We start from the raw sequence: 11,910 nt of genomic DNA on the forward strand, positions 1-11,910 counted from the left end.
CCCGCGTCCCCTGCATTGGCAGGCGGACTCTCAACCACTGCGCCACCAGGGAAGCCCAGGAAAATTATTTTTAATCAGATTCTATGCTTAGCTAGAAGTTACATGTGAAGGTAGCATATAGATATTTTCAGACAAGACTATATAGACGTATAGATTATATATAGATCTATCTATAGATATATATAGATAACTACATACATATATATATAAATATATTTTCAGACAAGTGTCTCTCTGTGCATCCTTTTCTGAGAGGTATTGTGAGCTATGTTGCTGCAAAATGAGGACGTGGACAAGAAAGAAAACATGGAACAAAGAAACAGGGGCTTCAACTCATGGGAGGCTGAGAGGCGAGTCCTGAGAGGACAGACGGACAGGAGACCTAGATGGCAGCCAGCTGAGATGGGGAAGGAGAGGTGCATCTGGGGGGTGGGCGTCCCTTGGAAAAGATCACTGCTGTATTGCCTGTTATAAAAAAAGCACTTGGTTAAACACAGAGAAAGATTTACTGCAGATCTTAGAGAAGTTTGGCAAAAATTCAACACTCTACTTCAAGATAAAGCAACTAGTAACTCAGGAAAGAGAATTATTCGAAAGAAAAAATCATCACACTGCCATGTTTTACTGAATTTCACATGCCATTAATTGTAAAATCTATCATTATTTTAAGAAGAAAGAAAAAAACTGTTGGCTATGAAAAAGGCAAGTAGTAAGTTGTAAGACATACATATTTTAGAGATATTAGAAAGTTAAAAAATGTAATTCTTAGAACTGGTGGAAATAGCACCCTATTTGGCGTTACAGTGAACTATATTTAGTTCTGCACCCGTCTTTGATTTAACCACAAATTGTGATGTAAATCTATTGTGAGGGTAAAGGAGAGGAAAAGTATGGGTATGAACCTGTGTGGGAAATATAAGTGCTAAATACTCATGTACCAAAAAACAAAGATAGTAGTTAATGTCTAGAATTGATAAATCAAGAATTAGCAGCATTATTCAGACACGGATGTAACCACATGAAGGAAAGCTAAAATAATCGAGGATGGTGACCTCTGGGCAGTAGATGAGGGCGGGGTAGGTTGGGGTGAAGTGAATTGGAGAATTGATGTTTTTTTTACAACAAGCCTTTTGGCATATAATGCATGATTGACATGTGTGTGCATGTTGCTTCGATTAAACAAAGGTAGAGGAAAATACACACACGACCTTTTTGGAGCTTGAAAGCAGGACAATAATTGGAGATTTGGGGCCCCCAAACCTGCTCTCTCTCTGAAATATCTTCGCTGAAAATAAGGTTAAGATATAATCATATCCTGCTTAACTGGCCTCCAGGAAGACCAGGGGCCCCTCCCCATGCCTCCCCTCCCCTCTTCCCCGAGAATGGAAGTGTGACCAAGGGTGGCCCAAAGTCCTCTTACTATTGCAGAAAGCTTTAGAGTCTACAAATCGTTCACATATTTCAGGCCACTTGATCCTTACCATGGCCTGATTGGGTGTAAGTATCACCATTTCATGTGGGTAGAGACAGAGCCTGGAGGGGCACCCTGGCCCACCTCTTCCCGTGACAGCTCAGCCATTCCCTGCCCGTGCCCTGTTACCTTCACCTAACGTCATCCTGTCCCCGTGGTATCTTAGAGGAAAGAGGAAGAGGAGAGGAAGCGAGGAGAAGAGCAGATTCGCCTCCAGGAAGAGCAGAGGGCGAAGGAACTCTACTGGACCCTGAAGCAGGCCCAGCTGCAGAGCCATCCCAGTGAGAAAGAGGAACGCGAGTGGGAAGAACAGCGTGAGTAGAGCTTGTCTCTTGGGGACTGGGGGGCCGGCCTGCCTTCTTCACCCACTCTCCTCCCACCTGTCTATTTGCTCAGTCATCATTCCAGTTCACTCAATCAGCCCAGAAGCCTTTGCCTGGGGTCAACCATGTGTGTGGTCCTGCTAAGGACCCAGGGGGTAAGGGCTCCATCCTCAAGGAACTTACTTGCCTGTTGGGGAGGTTTCTTATACTAAAGAATAAAACCCTACATTTACTGAGTTACCAGTATTTTTCTGACTCTGTGCTAAGCCCTGGGGATCCAGAGATGAGGGATCATGGTCCTTATCTTGGGGGAACTCACTGGCCAGACAGGAGATAGACGCACAGGCTAAGGGCTTTGAGGGAAAATGCACACGTTCTGTTGGAGCACATGGTGGCTATCCTGGTGGCGTTCCAGTTGAGTTATGAAGTGAGGCTTGATGGCGGTGTAGGGATAACAGACAAAGAAGCTGGAGAGGGCCCTTGGGAAGGAGTACCCAGAATATGACAAAGAAATGTGGTGTGCTTAAGAATTTAGAGATGTATGGGGTGACTCTTAAACTCGGAGAGTGTCAGGGGTGGTAAGAAGTTAGGTGGGAAAGAGAGGGTGGAGCCAGGTTTGAAGGGTGGTGTTTTAATATGTCCTTGAGATTTGCTTTAATCAGGTATGGTTAGACATTCAGACATGGAAATGACTGTCTTGCAGGAAGAAGTTTTTCCTCACAGATTCCTAGACATGGAGAGCATGGCATGCCAGGCAGGGCCACATGGGGAAGCACGAGGGTGAGTCAGGAGACAGAGGGAGCAAGGGGAAAAAGTGGGCAAGAGCCTTCACTGTGGTTTCTTTGGAAAAGGTAAGGTAGGGCAGGGTAAACAGGCTTAGGATTGGCTAGTATGAATAATTTCAGCAGGCTCTGGGGTCCAGGGGCTGCCTCTGGTTCTCTGATACCTGGCCCTGGGGTGATTATGGCAGATGGATAGATTGTGGAGTGTAAGAACTAGATAAAAGAGATGGTTGGAAGGTGGGCTTTGCATTGGTTAGTTTGCATTTGAAAGGCACACTTGCCGTTGCCGGTGAGTCCTTTACTAGAATTGGCTAGCTTTTGGAGGGGCAGTCTCTGAAGGATGGGCAAGGCCCCAGATGTCAAAACTTAGAGAACTACAGAAAATAAAAAGGCATGATTAATATGGGTGGACACTGGAAGCTTCTAAAGGTGAGTGACATGCTTCAGGCTGGGTTTGGGAGTGAGAGGAACTCGGGCCACAGCAGGGAGAGCAGAGATGTGAGGTGCCTTCTGCTGGCCAGCATTCTGGTCCTCAGCACTTCTTAGTCATCTGCCAGATTCATTAAACAGACTTAAAAAAATTGAGATGTAATTCACGTACCATAAAATACATCCTTTAAAAGTGCTCAATCCAGTGGTTTCTAGTAGACTCACAAAGTTGTGCAACCATCACCCCTATCTAATTCTAGAATATTTTCATCACCAGAGAAAGAAACTCTGCCCACTGGCTGTTACTTCCCCCCCGCCACCACACCCCTGGAAACCATTAATCTAATTTCTGTCCCTATAGATTTGCCTGTTATGGACGTTTCATATAAATAGAATCATACATTATGTGACCTTTTGTGTCTGACTTCTTTCATTTAGCATGTTTTCAAGGTCCATCCACATTGTAGCATGGATCAGTCATTCATTCTTTTTTATGACTGAATAAAATTCTAATGTGTGCATACACCACATTTCTGTTTATCCATTTATCAGTTGATGGACATTTGGGTTGTTTCCACTTTTTGGCTATTATAGATGATATTGCTCTGAGTATTTGTGTATGTTTTTGTGTGAACATATATTTTCATTTCTCTTGGATATACATCCAGGAGTGGAATTTCTGGGTCATAGGATAACTCTATGTTTAACATTTTGAGAAACTGTCATACTGTTTTCTGAAGTGACTGTACCATTTTACATTTCTGCAAGCAATGTGTGAGTGTTCCAAGTTCTTCATATCCTTGTCAGCACTTGTTTTTCGTGGTGTTTTGCTTTATAGCCATCCTAATGGGTATGAAGTGCTACCTCATCGTGATTTTGATTTGCAGCTACCTAACGACTGCCACAAAAATACTGAGGATCATAAGAAACTACTATGAACAATTATATTCCAACAAATTAGATAACCTAGAAGAAATGAATAACTTTCTAGAAACATACAACCTATCAAGACTGAATCATGAAGAAATAGAAAATCTGAACTGTCCAGTTACTAATAAGAATATTGACTCATAAAGTTATATATGGATATTCAACCTCACAGGGGTTGGTGCCGCTGACCCCGCATTATTCATGGGTCAACTGTATTTCTTTTGACATTATAGAGGTAAGCTTTTTTGTAAAGTCTCTGCTTCTACTGAGAGTTTTGAGGAAAACTGGAAGGAAAAATTAATATCAGTCCCCAAATAGAAGATACCATGCCTGTTCAAAAGCAGGTTTTTCTATACAGCAGGAACCAGGAGATAACTGTGGGTGGCAGCCTTGGTGTAGAGGTGTCCTGTCTTCATGAATGAAATTACTTGCCAGGTTTAGGTGCTGCAAGGCATCGATCGGCTCCCTGTTTTGGTATGAACTCATGGCAAACTGTAGCGTTTGGGAGGTCAGGGGCCTGCCGATCTCTCAAAGGATGACCGTGACGTCTACTATTGGAAAGGTCAAGCAACATTTTGATTTTTTAATCTTGAATGTCCAGTCTCACGGGTTGGAATTTGGCCGATTGAAATTAGGCATATACGGTCTTGGTTTTTGCATGGGAATTCTTGTAATGCTTATAAATGAAAATGAAATCATTCAACCATCTTAAGTCAAACAAAAATAATAATAATAAAAGAAACATACTGGCCTTGGAACAAAACAAAAAAAAGAATGTTGAATCAGTCATAAAAAATCTGCCAACAGAGAAAAGTCCAGGAGCAGATGGCTTCACTGATGAATTCTACTGAACATTTAAAAAAGAATTAATACAAGTCTTTCTCAAAATATTCCAAAAAATTGAAGAGGAGGGAACACTTCCAAACTCATTTTAGGAGGCCAGCATCATTTCATACCAAAGCCAGATAGAGACAATACAAGCAAAGAAAATTACAAGCCGGTACCCTTGATAAACATAGATGCAAGAATCCTGTAATATTTTGCTACAGAATATTTGTACATTTGGAAACGCCCCCTGGAGGAAATGGCATTTGGTTTGGGAAAAGTGGGGAGGTAAATAAGGCGGGCAACGGCATCGCAGCCGAGGGAACAGTTCTGAGCAAAAGCAAGGTCATAACGTGCATAGAACACGGCACATGCTTTGATGTGGTTGCAGCCTGGGGTTCATGGTGGGTAATGATGGAAATGAGGCCAGAAAGATAAGATGGGCAAGAGCGAACGAAGAATTCATTTGTTTAAATTTGGAATGGATGAAGAGATGGGTGAAAAAAGAAGGCAGGACAAAATTTATACTGAAAAAAATAGTGAACGATCACAGAGTGAAGTCACACGAGGCTACTGTGGTCTGGGGGAGGAGCAGTGGGCTGGGAGCCCGGTCCTAGCTCTGCCACTTCCTGGTGTGTGACCTCCAGCAAGTTCTCGCTCTGCTCCGTTTCTCAGTTTCTTCATTTGTGAGATGAGGGTAATCACGGAGAGCTGAGGGTGAAATGAGAGGGCAGAAGCACACGTGCTCTCTAAGTTGTGAAGGGCTGTCACTCACGAAGTGTCCCTCTTTTTTGTAGCTACACGATGAGATGGAAAGTTATGGGCTGGGCTGGTGTTTCATTGGTGATGGTGGATGGAAATCATTTGGCCCCAGTGCTGCCTGATTGCTAATTAATGTACTGTGTGGCAACCGAAAATGGAAAAACCTACCCTGAACAGAGAAAAGATGTGATCATTCAGGCCCATGATTTTGGTTCCTCATTTTATGCTTTCTTAAAGAATGATGAGCTAAACCCTGGAGGCTGTCATTCAAACCCAGCAAAGCCATTCTGCACTCAATTAACTTAATATGAAAGCTATAGTGGGCCATTAATCTACTGGGAGCAGCAGTTTTCGATAAAACACCTAAATTAAATTCTCCAAGTTAGAAAAAAAGGGAATTGTTCCCTTTAATATCACTTGAATACAGAGTTAGTTATTCAGTTCAAACGGCGGAGCAGGCTCTGGCTTCTGAGAAGCTCTGAATATATCAGGCAGAAATTCACTTAATAATTTCTCAACGGTGAATTTGGAAGAGTGCGAGTTAGGTAACCTTTAGTCATCCAGAGATTTAGAGATGAGCCGGCCTGACTTGGTTAACGGTATCATTTACAAAAATTGGAGCTGTGTGACTGTTCACTCCTCCCCTCCCTCTTTGAGCTGTGTGATCCCGGTTGTGGGCCCCCCCTACCCATAACTAGCACTCTGGTGTCGCACGCCTTGTGGGGTTCGGTCAGAGCTGAGAAAATATGTGCTCGGGCCCAGTAGGGAGTCCAGTTATGCTGGTTCTGTTCTCTTCGCTCATAAAAGGGCATGTGCTCTGGAGTCTGGCCTTAAAGTCAGTGATTCTAAAATGCTGTGCGCTTGACACAGGCAGAGCTTGAAGGGGCCTGTGGAGATGGGGTGTGGGTCTGCCGACGGGGTGGGCAGAGAAGAGTTTTGGGCTTGAAGGAAAGCTGAAGGAGAGCACGGAAGGATTTTTTTTCTCTCTGCTGACGGGATGGGAAACTCTGTAGTTGCTCCTTGGACATAAGCTTGAACTGATCCCCAAACTCCAGGTGCCATATATTTTTGGCTTTACAGCTCAGAATGATGCCAGCGTGAGTCCCCACATGCCTGATTCAGGTCCTGCTTAGGGTTCTCTCCCCTCTTGAATTACTCAGGAATCCCTGGGCGCTTTATATTGTCCCCAAAGTGAAGTCTTTCGGAGCTTCACGCTGGCATGGGGAGCGCTCCGGTCTTAAGGAACCCCTGAAGTTCCTCCTGGTGGCCACAGGGGGTCACTGTTGGCAGCAATCAGGATTGCAAGCAGAACAAGGATGGTTGACAGGTGATCTCAGAAGCCTCGGGGTGCACGTAGAGACAGCCCCTTACTTTGGCCTTGTTTAGCTGTTGGTGAGCCTCACTGGGTTTCCCCAAGGCTCACCAGAGCTCACTGTCTTGGCACCAAACACGTCCTCTCCCCAGGTGACGGCTGCTCCAGCAGGTTGAGTCACCAGAGGCCTGTATGTATATCCTTCAGCATCCGGACCACCTGTTTCCCTTCTCCCAGGGGTCAGGAAACGTACCCTTCTCACGAACTTTCATTTTTCCCATTTCCCTGACAAGAGCTCCTGACTCTACCCAGCCCCCATTCTTACACCACTTCCCCACCTTCACCCTTTTGTGCCTTAATGGGGCTGGACCCATCCTAAAGGTGGTATTCCAGTCCCCTTATCTCACAGTCAACATGATCATAACAACAATAGATAATATTTAATGAACCTCCTCCATTTGCCCGGAACTGTCCAAGCCCCATCTATGTACAATCTCATTGATGTCTCAAAGTAACCCTACGAGGCCCTCATTTTACAGATGAGGAAATAAAGTGTAGGTATAGTAATTCAAGTTGTCCAAGGTTCCCATGAAGCAGAAAATGGAGCAGAATTTAAACACATCTACACACATGCACAATTTAAATCTTTATTGGTGCCTTTTCCTGTATATAGGATTATTCACTAATTTTCAGAGACATTATGCTATTCACCCAAGGGGTTACTACAAATTGATATTGCTTTGAAGCGTTTGGTTTCTTGGCAGGCTGTAACTGGCTCATCTGAATTCTATTCAGCACTGAGTCTTTTTGATCTGGGGAGAGGTAGGGAGAACCATGGGCAAGTGCTCTAGAGACGGGTCTCATGAAGAGCAACAGTTAATGATCTTCCAGAACCTCGTGGCCCCTGGACCTTCCCCCCTGAATCCCATAGGCACCTCTCACTCCACACATCCAAAACTCCATCCTCCTCTTCCCCCACCTGCCTCATCACCTGATTGTCAGAGGCAGAAACTTGGCTGTCATTCCGGTCTCTCTTTTTTGCTCACTACCAATCCCCAAACCACCAAGTTGTAAAGATTTGCCCTCCTCAATATTCTTTGAATTTACTCCCCTCCTTCCCATTGTCCTGACATTAACCCCATTGCTCTTTGCCTAGGTTTCTTGTTTCCAAGCCTCTATTCTTGTTCCTGTCAGATTCATTTCCAACACCATAGCCAAGTCAGTCTTTGAAAAGTGCAAACGGGCATCCTGCTCTCCTGCTTAAAGCCTTTCAGTGGCGTCCATCACCCTTTGGTAAAGCACTAAAATTAATTAGCCGGTTTTTATTGGTCTCCTAAATGGCCTTTTCTGTTTCTGCGTCTTCACCTCTTGTCCCCTCCCCACAGGAGCTTCCCCCCAGCCATTCTAAGAGGAATGCTCCAACTCCCTCTTGCCTCTGGGCCTCTGCCCCTGAGCTTCCTCTGCCTAGAATAGCCTCTCCTTGGCCTCTCTTTGTTGAATCCTGTGTGTCCACCAGGCATCAGCTTAGATGTCCTTCTCCAGAGGATTTCTCTGCCTGGATGAGGTGCCCCCTCTCCGGGGCCCCGCGGCACCCTGTGCACACCCCACACAGCTCCATTCACCATTTGCTGGCGTGTTTCCTCTCCCAGGCAGTAAGCTCTCCAAGGGCGTGGACGGTGTCGTGCTGGTTGCTCTATCCACATCCTCTAGCAGGAGCCAGGCAGCCAGCTGATATGGTGACCTTGTGAAAATTAGAAAAAGGCGCTGATTCTATAAGACGCTACACTGCCATCTACCAGGAAATTGTTACATCTGTACATGTCAATGATGGTCATGGGCGACAGCGCCCCCTGGAGTTGTGCAATGCACAGCTCGGGCCTGCACAGCATGGAGCTGGCACAGGGAGGCACTATACACACGTGCTGAATAAGTGTGTTTTTAGTGCCCGAATGTGTTATTTAAAGTGTTAAAAACCCTGCCTCTTGCAATGACTAGCCTGGCCGTATCTCTGGAGCTATGCAACTGCTCCCAGAGATGCTGCCAAGAGGAAACCCAGCTCCTGCTGTTTCTCTTCAGCATTGGAGAACTGAGCAGGAGCCGGGGCACAGGCAAGGACGTGATTCCAGAGCAGCCTGGCCGTTCTGGCAGCCCTTGGACGAAGCGGGGGGTGGTCTCTATTTTCCATGGAGGGAAAACTAAGACCCAGAGAGATGAAAACGTGTCCTGGGCTAGATAGAAAGTTAGGAGCAAAGTCAAGCAGAATGCCCAGCTGTCTCCCCACCCCCGAGCCTGGGACGGCTGAAACTCCCACTCTGGCATGGGTGTGGCTGGACTCCCCAGACTGTGGGACTTGGTTTCTTTTGCGCAGCAGGGCTGCAGGCCAGGCAGTCCTGGAGGGTGGTGTCTTAGCTCTGGGAGGTGGTCCCACGCTGGGCAGATGTGGGTGCATCCTCGTGCTAGGAGAGCAGAGATGGAAGGGATCGTTCCCCCTATCTGCAGGTGAGAGAACGGAGGGATGGCAGCAGGGACACAGCTGGGGACATTTCTAGCTAATGGTGACACCCTGCTGTGCTCTGGCCTCTTCATTCTCAGCCTGGTGCTCCCCAAGCCAGAATGTCCTTTAGTTTTTTTCATTTTAATTGTGGTAGGGGACGTCCCTGGTGGTCCAGTGGTTAAGATTCCACGCTCCCAATGCAGGGGCGCAGGTTTGATCCCTGGTCAGGGAACTAAGATCCCGCATCCTGTACGGCACAGCCCTCCCCCCACCCCAAAAAGGTAAAAAAACCCAAATAAATTGTGGTAAAACATACAACTTAAAATTAACCATTTTTAGGTGTGTAGTTCGGTGGCATTTATAGTGTTGTGCTACCATGACCACCACCCACCTCCAACGTTGGTTATCTTCCCACACTGAAACTCTGTCCCCATTAGACTAAAACTCATTTCACCCTTCCTGTAGCCCCTGGCAGCCGCCACTTTCCACTCTGTGAATTTAACTACTCTCAGTGCAATAAGTGGAGTGTAAGTGAAATCATACAACGTCTGTCCCTTTGTGGCTGGCTTATTCACTTAGCATAACGTCTTGAAGGTTCATCCATGTTGTAGCATGTGTCAGAATTTCCTCCCTTTTTGAAGGCTGGATACTGTTACTTGTATGTGTATCCTATATTTTCTTTCTTTATCCATCGATGGACATTTGGGTTATTTCCACCTTTTGGCTATTGTTAATCATGCTGTTATGAACATGGCTGTACAAATATTTGTTTGAATTCCTGCTTTCAATTCTTTTGGGTATATATCCAGAATTGGCATTGCTGGATCATATGGTAATTGTATGTTTAATTTTTTATTGCTGTACCATTTTCCACAGCAGCTGCACCATTTCACATTCCCACCAACAATGCATAAGGGTTCCAATTTCTCCATGTCCTTGCCAATACTTGCTATTTTCATCTTTTTTTTATATTTAAAAATTAAAAATATAATAGCTATCCAAATAGGTGTGAAGAGGAATCTTATTGTGGTTGGTCCATTTTTTCAGTCTCTAAGTTCAGCTCTTCTTCTGGTCCTCAGTGTTTTCATGCTGCTCAGCTGTCTTTATGTATTTCTGAGAGATGAGATGGAGAAAGGAGACCCTGGAACCTACCTTAGAAGTGGAAATGGCCATGGCCCCCCTTTGTTCTGCATGCAGTGCAGGCCCTGGGAACTTGGGCCGTGGGAGGAAGCCGGTGACTCGGTTGGGGCCCTCGTCTCTGCAGTGCGTCCTCCGGGGACAAGGACTGTCCGATACTTGCTGCTTCAGGGCACAGATGCTTATGGTTGTTTTCAAAGGGATAGAAGAAAAAACTTCAAATTCTGGCTGAGGGTTTCCATGGCAGAGTCATATGATACAGTTCGAATCTATCCCGGATTCAGAGAAGGAACAGAAGCAACCTTTTAAGATTTCAAAGCTTAATTTAGGGTAAGCTGGGAGTACCTGGCAGTCCAGTGGTTAGGACTCGGCACTTTCACTGCCGTGGTCCCGGGTTCAATCTCTGGTCGGGGAACTAAGATCTCGCACTGCTTGTAAACAGACCCAGATTTCATGTGACCAAGCATCAAGGGTGCCCCCTCCTGGACTGGCCAAGAATTGTTTATGGCTACATTTTGCACAGGGCAATGCCAGGGCTAATGAAAATAAAAGTTTTAGCTAACGCTTATCATGGTGCTTAAAGTGTACCTGACACAAGTCTAAGTGGTTTATATTATTAGCTCTCTTAACAACTCATAACAACTTTATGAGGTAGGGACTCTTATTACGTCCATTTTACTTTTGAGGAAACGGAGGCCCAGGGTGCTTAAGTAACTTGTCCAGTGTCACACAGCTGGTAAATGAAGTTGAGATCTGAACCCAGGCAGCTAGGTTCCAGAATCAGGCTTTGGGAAATTTGAAGAAAGGATCAAGTTCAGAGGCCTGATTTAGTAAGACATTGCTTTAAAAAAAGTACTTCATAGTTTATAGAATTTTATGTTTCATTTAATCTTCATAGTAACTCAGTGTGGCAGACATTCATGTCATTCTCATTTTGACAGAGGTGTAAAGTGAGGCCTAGAGGCATAGAGCTTTCTTAAGAAAGCTGGCATGGGGTGTTTGTGAGGATGGGAGAAGAGGGAACCCTGTGCACTGTTGGTGGGAATGTCAAATGGTGCAGCCGCTATGGCAAACAGTATGGACGTTCCTCAAAAGATTAAAAATAAAGCTACCATATGACCCAGCAATCCCCCTTCTGGGTATATTTCCAAAGGAAATGAAATCAGGCTATTAAAGAGATATCTGTACTCCTGTGTTTATTGCAACATTATTCACAAGAGCCAAGCTATAGAAACAACATGAACATCTGTCAACGGATGATTGGATAAAGACCTGCCATTTGCAACAACAGACATGGACCTTCAGGGCATTATGCTAACTGAGAAAAGTCAGACAGAGAAAAATACTACACGATATCACTTATATGTGAAATCTAAAACAGCCGAACTTGTAGAAACAGAGAGTAGAATGGTGGTTACCAGGGGCCGGGGGGGTGAGGGGGTATG

At 45.2% G+C, this 11,910-nt stretch overlaps 1 protein-coding gene across 4 annotated transcripts in view; it reads left to right on the forward strand.

Moving 5' to 3' along the window:
- SH2D4B (SH2 domain containing 4B) overlaps nt 1-11,910 on the forward strand; it is an 81,029-nt gene that overhangs the window by 37,852 nt on the left and 31,267 nt on the right. For all 4 annotated transcript variants that reach the window (XR_003002578.1, XR_003002582.1, XR_003002581.1 and 1 more), the window contains exon 4: nt 1,638-1,785. Coding sequence is in view for 1 of the 4 variants with exons in the window: in XM_024740271.1 (XP_024596039.1) it covers nt 1,638-1,785 (148 nt within the window). In the remaining 3 variants the exon portion in view is untranslated. The remainder of the gene's footprint in view (nt 1-1,637; nt 1,786-11,910) is intronic.

This window comes from Neophocaena asiaeorientalis, unplaced genomic scaffold (genome assembly GCF_003031525.2).
Source record: "Neophocaena asiaeorientalis asiaeorientalis breed wild unplaced genomic scaffold, Neophocaena_asiaeorientalis_V1.1 scaffold517, whole genome shotgun sequence".
Classification (NCBI taxonomy): domain Eukaryota; kingdom Metazoa; phylum Chordata; class Mammalia; order Artiodactyla; family Phocoenidae; genus Neophocaena; species Neophocaena asiaeorientalis.